General features: G+C 46.1%; 1 protein-coding gene across 3 annotated transcripts in view; it reads right to left on the bottom strand.

Moving 5' to 3' along the window:
- Positions 1-14241, bottom strand: part of LOC115073978 (opioid-binding protein/cell adhesion molecule homolog) — a 1138013-nt gene that overhangs the window by 660571 nt on the left and 463201 nt on the right. For 2 of the 3 annotated variants that reach the window (XM_029572996.1, XM_029572997.1), the window contains exon 3: positions 6570-6660. The exons of the other annotated variant lie outside the window; for it this stretch is intronic. In XM_029572996.1, the coding sequence (XP_029428856.1) occupies positions 6570-6660 (91 nt within the window). The remainder of the gene's footprint in view (positions 1-6569; positions 6661-14241) is intronic. 3 annotated transcript variants of the gene reach the window in all.

Here is a 14241-nt window from a genome sequence, read left to right as displayed (position 1 = left end):
GTAATTTTTAATTTTCCTTCTTTTGTTGTTGTTCCTCTGAAATTACCTTCAGCTTACTTGTCTGACTAGAGGTTAATGGAATGCTAATGATAATAATGAGCCATTGGCAGAGCCAAGGGGTTTTTTTTTTTTTCCAAGACAGAAATAATGACTGTTTCTTTTCCCTCTGTATCTTTTTCATCGTTTTAAGAGCTACAGACGAAGGCAATTATCTGCTTGCGCTGAATTTCCATTTTCCCATGTCTTTCCCTCAACCTAGTGGGGCAAAAAATTAGAAAAAAAAAAAAGCCCTATTAAACTGCTGCCTAATTTTGCAGGTGCGAGGCTATGGACGGATGTTAAACGAGCGGAAGGCGATTCTTGGGGAAAGAGAGAAGTGAATGTTTAATGAGCAGAGGGAGCGAAGTCAACAGAAAATCCAGATTCTGGTGTGCAGAAGAAAAGAGACAGAAGGAGCATGAGCAATATGACCCAAGGTTGACATGCAGCTTCCTGCTAGCAAAGCTTTGCAAGCTGTTGCTGCTTTACCTTGATGCAGCATTTTTGGTTTACACTCAGAAAGCTGAAACTTCAAACGTCAGGATCCTCAATGAGAAAAGTAGGTTACAGAACTATGGTAAGTAGGGAGCCCTCAAGAACACCTGAAATCAAAGTGCTCCGAACAGACTTTTTTTTTTTTTCCAACTGCACAATCTTCATCCTTTGCTTTTGCCTCTCTAAAAGAGAATGCATCTTACATTAAGAATACTTTGAAAGGTTTTTTTTTTTCCCTAAGAGCTCAGAGTTAAAAAAAAAAAAAAAGAAAAGAAAAGAAAAGCTTTGTTAAGAGAAAATGAAGTTACCTCAAGTTTTATAAGGCACATATTCTTTTCTTGATGGAGTGAGGAGAGAAGATGATGGTGAGAGTGAAGTGTTAGTAAAGAGACTACCAGGTTGTTAAGTGAAGCAGCAGGAGCTCAGCCAGGCCACAGATGTAGAGGTTTCAAGAAATACTTGTCAAATAAAAGAGGAAGTGAGCAGTATGGAACTCTTTTATTCCAATGCTGAAGGAAAGTGGAGAATACAAGATCTACTGATGTGGTGAGAAACACAGGGATGGAGGGAGCTTCAATAGCTTTTACAAAATTGTTAAGCACATGCAAAAAAAAAAAAGATTGCACAGGGCAGAATTTTCAATAAAGTGCCTAACAGCAAAGTCACTGAATTTGGGGTTGTTATGCAGCTAAATAGATGTGCATACATTTAAGAGATGCACAATGGCGGTATAAAGTCATGCATATTAGCAGCATGCAATCTATGTATGTACATTTTGAAAATGTAAGGAATGTGCATACATCTATGACACACTCCCAGAATGTCTTTTTTCTAGGCAGCTAAGTTTGTGTGCACTCTAAGTATGCACGCTCGACTGAAAATTCTAACTGAATATGGCTGGCTTAGGTGAGTTAACTCAATTTTAAGGCATGTATAAGATGCCTCAGGGCCTGATTCTTCAAGATCTTTTCCCATGTACACAGAATGGGGTAGATTTTCAAAGGGATACACGCATACCCCCCGAAAACCTACCCCAACCCCCCCCCCCCCCCCCGCGCGCACCGAGCCTATTTTGCATAGGCTCGGCGGCGCACACAAGCCCCGGGACGCGCGTAAGTCCTGGGGCTTGCAAAAAGGGGCGGGCGGGGGCGTGGCCAGGGGGCATGGTTTGGGGTTGTGGGCATGGCCAGGGGCGCAGTTTGGGACTGGGGGTGTGTCGGGGGCGTGTGGGCGGTCCAGGGGCGTGGCCGAGTGCCCCGACACAGCGGTCTAGATAGGGCCGGGGGGGGGGGCGGTTAGGGAAGGGAAGGGAATGTGCGGGGGGGGGGGTAGAAAGAACGTTCCCTCCGAGGCCGCTCCGATTTCGGAGCGGCCTTGGAGGGAATGGGCAGTGCGCGCAGGGCTCGGTGCGTGCAAGTTGCACAAATGTGCACCCCCTTGTGCGCGCCGACCCCGGATTTTATAAGATACGCGCGGCTACGCGCGTATCTTATAAAATCCGGTGGCGCGAACAAAAGTACGCGCGCGTATGTTTTTAAAATCTACCTCAATGGGAGAAAAACCTCGGTGAACAACACTTTTAAGTCATATGGAGGGCTATTTATCTAGGGAAACAGACTGCATGAAAATTGTCTATCCCGCATATGGGGACATTGTTCCACAGAGTATGTACTTTGAGCTACTTTTTCCCGGAGAGTTCCCGTGGCGGGCTAAGGTCAGGGGAGGCCACAACACACGTCATATTGGTATTTTCAAATCTGCATGCATTCTCTTTGCCGGAAAAAGCATCCGCAGAAAGGGCAGGGGTATGTGCAGGTGCTTTTCCTTGAGCAATTTTCAAGGGGAAAGTTTGTGCATACTTCGTTTTTTGAAAATGGTTGCAAAGTCCGTGGTTAACGGTACCAGCAGGCTTTTCACCCTCCCGCACAGTTTTGAAACTTGCCTCCTAAAAGGTTACTCCCAAAATCACATCACTATGTTTGCGTTTTGACCTTTGGTTTTATTCTTTATTGCAGATGTTGATATGATACCAAAATCACAAGCTGACAAGCTGCAATAAATTTTCGAAAAGAGAATGCAGCCCACGTGTCTTGTATTTTTTTTTTGCCCTCTTGATTTTCCTAATGGGACTGCATCCAAAGACAAGCCCAGCACAAAAGTAATAAATCAAAGTATTTACTTAGGAATACTGGCAACCAATGTTTCACAACCCAGCAAGGGACTTTTCCTCCGGGGCTGAGGCTGAAATGGTTGCCAGTGAGCCTGAATAAATTTTCTGATTTATCACTAGTCAGGTTTTGGGGTTTTTTTTCCTTAGTTTGTAATTTCTGGGGCGGATTTTAAAAGGAGCGCGAATAGCCTACTTTTGTTTGCGCTCCAGGCGCAAACAAAAGTACGCTGGATTTTAGTAGATACGCGCGGAGCCGCGCGTATCTGCTAAAAACCTGGATCGGCGCGCGCAAGGCTATGGATTTTGTATAGCCGGCGCGCGCCGAGCCGCGCAGCCTACCCCCGTTCCCTCCAAGGCCGCTCCGAAATCGGAGCGGCCTTGGAGGGAATCCTCTAACGCCCTCCCCTCACCTTCCCCTCCCTTCCTCTACCTAACCCACCCGCCCGGCCCTGTCTACACCTCCCCCTTACCTTTCTCCGGGGATTTACGCCTCCCTCCGGGAGGCGTAAATCCCCGCGCGCGAGCGGGCCTCCTGCACGCCGGGCAGCGACCTGGGGGCGGGTACGGAGGGCGCGGCCACGCCCCCGGACCGCCCCGGGCCGTAGCCACGCCCCCGTACCCGCCCCCAAAACACTGCCGACACGCCCCCGAAACGCCGCGACGACCGGGCCCGCCCCCAACACGCCCCCCTCGGAGAACCCCGGGACTTACGCGAGTCCCGGGGCTCTGCGCGCGCCGGTAGGCCTATGTAAAATAGGCTTCCTGGCGCGCAGGGCCCTGCTCGCCTAAATCCGCCCGGTTTTGGGCGGATTTAGGCGAGCAGGGCTCTTAAAATCCGCCCCTTAGAGAATAGCCACTGCCATTAGCAATGGTTACATGGAATAGACTTAGTTCTTGGGTACTTGCCAGGTTCTTATGGCCTGGTTTGGCCACTGTTGGAAACAGGATGCTGGGCTTGATGGACCCTTGGTCTGACCCAGTATGGCATTTTCTTATGTTCTTATGGCTAAATTATGCCCAATCTACCTACTGCCCGCCCACTGGTTATTCAGTTAACTACTTAGCCGGATAAATGGCTTATCCAACTAAATTGGTGGCCTCTGAACGAAGTTGGATATTCAGGGGCCGCCGCTTAACCAGGTAAGTCGCTACAGATCCAGTTAAGCAGCGCTGAATATCGGGCTCTTTCTGCCAAAAAAGAGCAGCCTGAATCAGTCCTGGTTTTACCCTCTTGCATGCAGGGAGATGTAATGCGAATTCCCCCCCCCCCCCCCCAGGGGAAAGCGTGGGGAAGGTTCACGCTCTCTCTGGAGTTTCAGACTCCCATGCCACTTCAGTCAACAAGCAAGCACATCGCCCCTGTTAACTAGCCGACACGGAGGAAAGCGTGAAAATATGATACAGAGAGGACTCTTTAGGCTAAGTCACTACTGAGACCTTGGAATCCGGGTATCAGCTGATTCTTTGAAGTGAGAGGAATCATCAGTGCTTTAATAGCCGGGCAGCTATCTGCAAGCTGTGCTTCCCTGATAAAGGGGGACAGAGAGAAAGCCCTCCAGAACTGGCTGGGCAAGCTCCAAGATAACATTTAACAAAAAAAGACTTTTTATTTTTAGTTATTTATTTTTTTTAGAGACAATGACAATTAATATTGCAGCTCCTTTCCTCGAGGACGGCAGCTCTGGTCTTGGCAGTAAGAGACTTTCTCGATCTGAATGCATGTTCTGCCCCTCACCTACTTATCCAGACAAACTGTCAGCTCACCGCAGCCAGATCCGCTGGTGACACAGACACGACAAGATTACAATAGCTGCCTATTTAATAGTCACAGATGCTTTGTCTAAACAATAAAAGGCACCGTACGGCTCAGTTTTCATTTTTTTGTTATCACTTCCTTCAGCAGGGCTTGTTTATTTATGACTGCCATAGAAAATGCTTTCATAAAAAGATGCCATGAGAGCCGAACGATGCTCTGCTGCCATCGAAGATCAGAGTCTACACAAATGCCCTGTAATAACTTATTTCTTTTATCCCTGCCTAAGCCTATAAATTCATTCTTTCAAATGTAAAGAGGGCCAAAAAAAAAAAAAAAAAGGAAAACTATGACAGAAGAAAGCTTTCCAAGAAACTAAGCCCAGGGTGCAGATGGCACAGGAGGAAGGTGGCAGCGGTGGTGGGGGTAGATGCATTTACTGTTTACCTTACCACAGGTTAGTAAATGACCCCCCCCCCCCCCCCTTAGTTAGGCTGCGCCTTTGTAAGTCTTGAGTTATGCGAGTAAAGCTGCCTAACTGAAAATATACCCCCATTTAGTGGCTAACTTCAGCCTTTTCCGTGCTTGTCCAGAGCAAACCCTCCCCCCTCCCACCATCATCACTTCAAGTTACACGGAGAGGGTGCATGGGTAGTACCAACCAGGGAGTTTCGGTTTGAAAACCCATCAGAAGTTTGACGGGTAGAAAAGTTCCCCCGCATACTTGCTCCAGCTATTTCTGTAGATGGAGACTTAAACGGGGGAAAAAACCAGGCACCTATATTTGAAAATTCAATTAGTGCACGTGGATTTCTCTCCTGGCCTAGACATGCCCCGGGAGTATTAGTTTAGGAAATTTAAAACATACACATACTTTCAGTTTTTACGCCTGCGCGTCCATCTGTGAGGCAGGAGAGGAGAGGGGGAAGAAGGAGAAGAGGGGGGAAAGGGGTTGGAGGAGTAAAAAAAAAAAATAAAAAAGGAGGGATGGGGAAAAAAGGAGAGAGCGAGGGGGAGCGAATGATCCACACGCCACCCCCACCTGGCCATATACACTCGCCCCCCGCATCTTCCGCAGCATCCCCAGCCTATGAGCCGGCCTGCTAGCACCTATTTTTTTTTTAGGAAGCAAAATGCAGATGTGTAATTAAATATGCAGGTACTCTTTAGCCACTAAATGGGGGTATATTTTCAGTCAGGCAGCTTTACTCGCAGAACTCAAGACTTACAAAGGCGCAGCCTAACTAAGGGGGGGGGGGGGGGTGTCATTTACTAACCTGTGGTAAGGTAAACAGTAAATGCATTCCCGCAGAAACCGCACGGAATTTCACATCCTGAGCAGTAACTTGGTGAGCTGATTTACATGCAGATCAGTTCATTAATATGGTAATCAAATAACACTGCTCGCAGTAAACTTGGCAAGTCGAGTCATTTGATGGAAACTTAGCCGCACGTCAAGAGGCGTAGCTAACTTCCCGCCAGGAACATCGGGATGCTAAGTCACGTTCCGATGCCCCCCAGGGTATGTCGTTAAAGGGGCCGAGCGACACCCCCCCCCCCCCCCCCCCGAGAGCCCCCACCTTCTATAGTGCTCAAGCCCCCTGAGAGTTTAGGGAGACCCCTCTGTCCCACCTCTCCTCCCCTCCCCCCGCTGCACCCTGAAGCAGCAGAATTGTAAAAAATTAAAGATACATTCTTAAAGCTGCCTGCTCTCGCCCCCAGTCCCAAACATCACCCGCTTTGAGAAGAAGAAGGGCCTCCCAACCCCACACCTCGATGCACTATGCAGCCAGACAGACTTTCGAGTTCTGTAAGTCTAAATAGGCTGGAGAGAGGCTGAACTGAAACAAGTCAGGCCCCTTCTCCCAGCTTTCAGGTGAATTAAGAAAAATATCTGAGCTGAGAAAAAATAGTGTCCATTAGGCTCTGGGGGGGACAAAGTGTAACTAAAGGAGGACCTGACGCAGTGGCCATGACGTGGGATGCCTGCACATGCTCTGTGAGCATGATGACATCTCTGGAAGCTGTGCAATCATTGCACCGACCCGGGCTCCAGCAGATGACCTCACCCAGAATCCCTTGCTTCTTCTTCAGAGAAAGCTAGTTACCCACCTTCCTCTGCAAATATTCTGCAAATGTATTTTTCTGTCGTTGCGTCTCCGGCGGAGTTGGACTTGATTAGATTGCCATTCGCGATCGGCACCTGTTAATAAACCGGGAAGATGGATTGAGGATGCTAGTACTGTCAGCTAGAGTCATCTATGACTTCATTTTTCATCAGCTCTGTCACTCAAGGACAACAGCCAGGGAAATTATATTTTGTTTGAAAGGCTGATGTTGTAGGCCTAAGCCTGGTCTTGGGAAGTAACTAGGAGATCGCCTTCGAAACTAGTTTCAAGGCAGTGAAACGTATTCAACAGATTACCAGAGGAAATGGAGAGATGGTCACTGCACGTGAAGTACCAGTGATGATCACCATATTTAAAATGGCTGGGATTATATGTTTTCATGTCAGTCAATCAGATTAAATAGCACAGAATAATGGCAAAGCAGGACGCGTGGTCTAATTTTGACATTCTGCAATTTTGAACAAATCTGCATGAGAATAAGCAAGATATTTTGGGTGACGTCACCTTCCCTGCTGTTCTGCGGCCCAGCCTATCCACAACTCTGATTTATAAGCTCTTGGGGTTCGGGATGCTGAAACCATGTAAGTGATCTTTTCCAACACAATCTACACTAAATTAGTTATAAACAAAAATAAAGCAAAGCAAATAGTGGTTACATAAAGAGCTTGGTTTATAGAAGGCTTTAGGAGCGTATAACACAGTTTTAGGCATGTAAATGGGCTTTGGAAATTTGCCGGATTAGGGGATCGTGCGCATAAAAGTAAGCAAAGAAGTAATTCTGCGCGTGCTTTAATGCGCACTAGAAAGAGGCTTTCCTGGGGGGCGGGAGGGGCAGAGTTTGAGCAGGGATACTATTTGCACGCATATTTTTAATTTTCAAAAATATTGCACGTACATCTACTCGCACACCTTTACACTTGCTAATGAGTAGGTATCAATGAATGCGCTTACGTAGCGTGGGGTTTCGCAAATGCCAGCTAATATTCAAAACGGACTTGTGTAGACATGTCTGCTTTGAAAATTCAGGTTAAAGACTGAGTGCACTTTGCGCACTCAGCCAATTTCAGCCCTATGCAGACTGCTGAAAATTGCCCTCCCATGGATTATTCGCACAGAATGTAAGCAAGGCACAGCTGCCAAGTGACCCAGTTCCAGGACATTTTAATTTTCTTTTTTTTTTTTTTTTGCTTACTCACTGGCGCCCATTCTGGGTTGGCCCTGCACCCCTCATCTATTGATCCAACATAAGCATTCCACATTTTATACAAACTTTCATTTAGAACCCCCTCGCCCCTCATAAAGAGATTCCTAATGGCTTGCCGCAAGATAACTGCAAACGTTTGGGGCCTGATTTTCTAAGCATTTTTTTCCATTTCTGTGTCTGTAGGAAATAAAAACTTAGCAAATCAGACCCTTGATGACTGTAAAGTTGTCACAAGTATTTACAAGCCATGCCACAGCCAGGTGCTTTACCAGGCAGAGAGAGCACAGCCGTGCACCTAAATAATCAACCTGTTTTGCGATATCACCCCTCCTGGAAGTGCTTCACAGAAAGAAGGCAGGCGCTATCACCTTATCTAGCCACATGCACAGAATGGATAAAACTGCTTGAAACATCAAGAATGTCCCATGTTTCACACTTACTGTTATGCCCTTACAATATCAATCACACCCAACGGCTCTCACAAACTCCGTGTGTACTCCAGGCACCGAAATGTAAACAATATATCAAAATGCTGGTATACCTGGTTTCTCCTCTAAATACCTTATTCCAGCTATCATACCACAGAGAGCTATATAATTTTGTAGGACCACTACTCATAGGGTCAAGGTATTTTACCAGACTCTTTTTATGGTTTCAGGTCCGTTTTACTTTATATATATTTTTTATAGTTTATAATTTTTGTAGTTTTTTTCTTAAATTTATACTTTCAATCAAACTGATGAGAGCTCCAAAACCCACGTTCAATGTTAAAGTCAACTAAATAGCAATGTCACTTTTTCAGTCCCAATGCAAAGCAATTCAGCAGTGATACTCATCTGCACAGCCCAACACGATCGCGTTTCGGACCCCCACTCTTAAGGGCCTGCTTCAGGGGAAAAGGCTTCCATGCTTATTTCGTGACACTCCCAGGGCAATCATCAGAAAACCATTTTTCTAATCTCCAATAGCTGTATCCATCCAAGAATGTAGATGCGATCCTGGCCAGTCCAAGCGATCCTCCAAGCCAGGATCGCATCTACATTATTGGATGGATACAGCTATTGGAGATTAGAAAAATGGTTTTCTGATGATTGCCCTGGGAGTGTCACGAAATAAGCATGGAAGCCTTTTCCCCTGAAGCAGGACCTTAAGAGTGGGGGTCCGAAACGCGATCATGTTGGGCTGTGCAGATGAGTATCACTGCTGAATTGCTTTGCATTGGGACTGAAAAAGTGACATTGCTATTTAGTTGACTTTAACATTGAACGTGGGTTTTGGAGCTCTCATCAGTTTGATTGAAAGTATAAATTTAAGAAAAAAACTACAAAAATTATAAACTATAAAAAATATATATAAAGTAAAACGGACCTGAAACCATAAAAAGAGTCTGGTAAAATACCTTGACCCTATGAGTAGTGGTCCTACAAAATTATATAGCTCTCTGTGGTATGATAGCTGGAATAAGGTATTTAGAGGAGAAACCAGGTATACCATGCCCTTACAATAGGCATGGATGTTATCAACCTTCCAATTATGAAACTGCTAGCTCGGCAAGCACACATTTTAATTTTCCATTCTAAATGTAGCTCTCTGCCGGCCATTAGTTATAGGCCTCAGTTATAGGGGTCGATGTAATAAGGTGCACTGAAGCTACCACGGGTTTGTACGCGCGTTTTCCCCGCACAAAGCCCTATACGAGGATATAATAAGGGCTCTGGGCGTGAGGGAAAAGCGCATACGAACGTGCTTACTGACCGGCATGCTAATGGCATGCGAAGGTAGCTATTATCTAATCATGGGCAATGCAGGGAGCCGTGCTAATGCGAGTGCGGGTTTTTTAATGCGAGATTTTTACTGCCATAGTCAGGGCATGAGATAAGTGACAGTGCCACCTCAGGGACTATTTTATTCCATTGCTTGCATTGGTGTGGTGTGGTCGTGAGTCTTACAGCTCCGATGCGATTTCGATGATGGCGATTTCCGATTGTGTCCAGCTGTTCCTAATGCTGTGGTATATCCTGCGGCTTCGCTAAAGGATGACAGACAGCAGTAGAAGGTTTGGCAGGTGACGGAGGTCGTGGCAGGAGAAACAGGATCCAGAGAGATCGTGAAGAGTAAGCTGTTCCAGATAGATCTGTGATTAGCTAGGTGCCTTTCTGAGTGCTCGAGTGTCTAGATTCGTGCCCAGCTGAGCACCAATATTTGCGTCCGAGCACCCATGAAAATATTTGCCATGTTTTCTGCAGCACACAGTTATTCAAAATATTAAAAATACATTCCGGGGTCATACTTTCACGGAATAGGGAGACCCGTTCACTCGTTTGCTTTTATGCGCGTATTATCGCGGGCTTTTCTACGCGGATGCGGCCGCTTATTACGTAAGGCCTTACCGCCCTTAGGTACGCATGTTCCTTTATGTGTGCGCATTTCTGCACGCAAATAATTTGCATAATTTTTTTTACATCCCACAGCGGAGCCAGCTTTAGCCGCACGCGGTGATCAAAACCCTTGCTCATGACTGGCGCCTGTTTTGCCGCAGGTCTTATTACATCGGCCCCAGAGTAAGAAATTTTACAGTTAGTGGGAGGTTCTGGGAGGCATGTCCTGGGATATGGTGAAAGGGTTTCCTTCCCCTCAGGGGAAGGGTTTTGGGAGAAAGGTATTTAAGGGGATTCCACAAGCCCAAGGGGCGTTGGAACACTGCATAGATATGATGGGCTGAGACTCTCCCGAGTCAGAAGTCTGCAGCCTTGGGGGTGGGGGTCTAGAGTGGATCTGAGAGTTGGAAGGATTGAAGAAGCCCTGGAATGTTTACACGGAGACAGATCATCCCTCAGTCATCTGGTAAAATCTTGTCTGCCATGGGAAGCCCACAGATTGGGACAGAGATTTTGTAGAAGGAGAGGAGTTTCCGGTGCTGCATTTGGGATCCTAGAGAAATAAGAGGCATTGGTGGGTTTGGGACTGGAAAAGCCCCTGAAAAGGGGTCAGTTTTGAAGTGAAGAGAACTGTGATTAACCTTTGTGATGTTACTAATGATGACTGGAAGTGAAAACCTGCGTTATGAAATTAAATTCTGGACATTGACTACTGAAGGGTTTTTTTTCCGCCATCTTTATTCTGCTCTAAATTGCCAGTGATTTCTGACTTCTAGAATAAATTCTGTCTGTCTTTTTGGAGCAGACCTCTGTTTTTTTGCTGGTTGAGTGCTGGTTGGGCCTCCAGCTTTGCTGTTCCCCACTTGGTGTTCATGCATGTAATGGAGTAAAACTAGGACTGGCTCATTCTGTCCTGAAAGGATGGAGCCAATCATTAACCCTTTACTGGAGGAGACCCCCGTCTGTTAAAGCAGTGCCCTAGGACACAATGAGGGCCTGTAACTTTCTAGGTCATAGTAGCAAATGATGGTAGATCCAGTCTGCCCAGCAAGGTGTTTAGATTATAACTGCCCCTCCATGCAGATTACCCCAAGGGTAAGGAGGCCCCCATCCAAGCCATAATAGCAGGTGACAGCAAGACCCCTCTCTGCCAACTGTATTTATTCATTTCTTCTTGCGGTGTACAGAGGGTCCACCCCAGCCAGAGACGTACAAGAGTGGAGTGCCCCTACCTTAACGTCATCATGAGTGAACCTGATCAAACGTCATTTAAATAATGCAAATAGCCAGACAGTTAAAACATATTCGAACTGTAATATATGCCCAGATGGATCCCTTGTATGCACTATGCACTGCTGGCTGGTTGTAACAGTCACTCCATGCAAGTTACACTCCCCCCCCCCCCCTGTATAAATGTTTCACCATATATTACAATTCTTTATTTTCATCTTCTAGTCACTAGGGAACCAGAGTGTTTAGGTCAATTAAATTGTGCGGTTAAGGTTTCTTGGAAGTACTAGGCACAAGGGGGATCAAAGGATCTGAAAGAAATACACAGAAAGCCAGGAATTATGACCCATATCACGTCAGCCTCCTGTGCAGTACAACCCATGATAAAAGACATTTATCATGAAATTGGATAAACATGTTACATACACAGTAAAACAACGTTTAACATGCTACGCAATGTTTTATTGTATGCATGTTCAATTTTTGCCACACTAATGTGGCCACAGCAGCTGCATCCAGAAACAAACAAAACAAATGATGCCACGCATACTACCTCTACCAGCCAAACTCCCCCACGCTAACTAGCCCAAAATGAAAGGGCTGGTTAGGACAGGGTATTGCACTACGAACAGCAAACACAAGGGGCATACCTGAGAGAACCCTTTGGGTTTAACCTATAATTTCTATATTTAAAGACGCAAATCTGGATCTCTGGGAGAATACTGGATCCTAAAAATGAAGCATTGCTTCTTTACTCCAGTGTAGACCAAGCCTCTGCAAAGCATTAGGACAGCTGGCGAGGCAGGATCCAGAAGGAAATTCACAGCCTGTTTGCTGCTCCCCCCCCCCCCCCTCCGCCTTTGATTGGTTCTGGCCAGCAAAATGAGCCAATCAGCAGCGAGAAGCGAGGACGCAGCTGAGAAGCATGTTGCAGCCTGCAGCACAAGGAGCAAGGAGGTAAAGGATAGGCCAGGAGAGATAGAGCAGAGAGCAAAGAGGAGGGGGGTGGGGGGGAGAAGGGGGCCAGAGAGAGGAAGGGAGAGAGTGGGGGCCAATGAGAGGAGACAGCAAAAGGGTGTATGTGTGTGTGAGAGAGGGGAGATCAAGGGACTAAGAGGGGAGAGCAAAAATATTGGGAGGAGAGAGATGGATGGAGCAAGAATATTCAAAGAGAGGGGAGAGCAAGTGTGTATGTGGGGTGGGAGAGAGCTGGCGGCGATCAGAGAAGGGGAGAACAAGAGTCCGTGGGGTGGGGGAGTGAGAAAGAGCAAAAGTTGGAGAAGAGAGGGGAGAGCAAAATGGGCGGGGAAGAAAGAGAGCAAGAGGTGATTAGAGGGTTAAATAAGGGGAAGGAGAGAGCAAAAGGAGTGGGAGATGAGAGCAGAGGTGGGGAATGATAAGGTGAGGATGGAAGTAAGTTAAAGAGGAGAGAGGACAAGAGATGGCAGAAGGGGAGGACCCTGGATTGAGGAGGAGAGGAAGGAATCCAGGTTGATAATGTAAGAAGAAGGGGTGAGGAATAGAGGAGAGTTCACGGAAGAAAGGAGAGAAAGAGAACAGGTAGGAAGAATAGGAAGAGAAGAAGGAAGGAAAAAAAAGCAGAAGGGGACAGAGAGAGGAGGATAAAATATTAAAATATGCATGGCTAGGTGGCCACAACAAAAGAAGTGAGATAACTGAAATAAAAGAAAAACGGATTATCATTGAGACATAGGAAACAAGAAAAGGAATAGAGACTTAGACAAAAAATGAAACAAAAAAAAAAAAAAAGAGATGTTGATCCAAAAACATAAGCCAGATATATCAAAGGTTGGAAACAATTGTATTATCTGATAGAAAATATTAAGGAGAAAGTAATTGCCCAAGAAATGGGGCTGGATGAAGTGAGAAAGTCTGTACAGGCCCCCCCCAGGCAGAACTCCAGAGTTCCCAGGTATGCACACAATGCTTCCTCGTTCGTTCGCATGCATGCAGGTAGGTGCCAATTTTCTAATTTTAGCATGTACAGCCTAAGGTAATGGGGAACCGTCTTAATGTGCATGTTAAGGCCTTGCTCCACGGCACACTATTTTCAGCGTGTACAAAAGAACCATAACGTGCACGTTAAACTTTATCGTATACATAACACCACTAAATCGTGGTAAAAGTGAGCAGGCTGCGAATGAGATAGAAGCTAAAGAGGCATAGCAAGCCTTGATAGCTGAAAAAAAAAAAAAAGAAAAAGAACTATATAGCTTTCGGAACAGTGATTGACGTTTCAGCAGAAAGAAATGAAGAAAAATGGCCGCGCCTGGCTGCTTTAAAGGGAATGATCAGACTACAGATATTTCCCTTGTGTGTCAGGTTTTAAATTTGGCACAAAGGACCAGACCCGATGCTTTTAACACTCTGAAGGCTGCACCTCAGAGGCTTTATTCTGACGGAGAGTTTGGGGGGGGAAGGCTCTGTAATGGGGGGGTTCTCTGAAGCAGAACAAGAGATGTAACCCAGCACGACCTTCCCCAGTCCTTCCTTGCTTCTGGCCTGGCGAGAAGCAATACTTAGGGAGAAAAATGTTTAGTCGCGGTCTGAAGGGGATAAGAAGCCGAGAAAATTTCTATCATAATTTTGTCAAGAGACAGCAGCCCAGTGGTGCTAAGAAGGCACACTTAAGTCTTCATCAGTAACAGAGGAGATAAGGAAGGCACTGGAGTCTCTGAAATGCAAGTATATTTACTTGAGGGATTCTAGCCAAGGTGAAATTATTTTACTTTTTCCCCTCACATTTTCACAACGGTTTCTTTTATTATGCAATTCAGTGACTCACAGCAACTCCCTAGAGGTGCTGTGACCTAAATGAGATT

The sequence above is a fragment of the Rhinatrema bivittatum genome, chromosome 12 (genome assembly GCF_901001135.1).
Source record: "Rhinatrema bivittatum chromosome 12, aRhiBiv1.1, whole genome shotgun sequence".
Lineage (NCBI taxonomy): Eukaryota > Metazoa > Chordata > Amphibia > Gymnophiona > Rhinatrematidae > Rhinatrema > Rhinatrema bivittatum.
The sequence above is the reverse complement of the archived record's forward strand: the minus strand, read 5'-3'. Positions and strand labels throughout refer to the sequence as shown.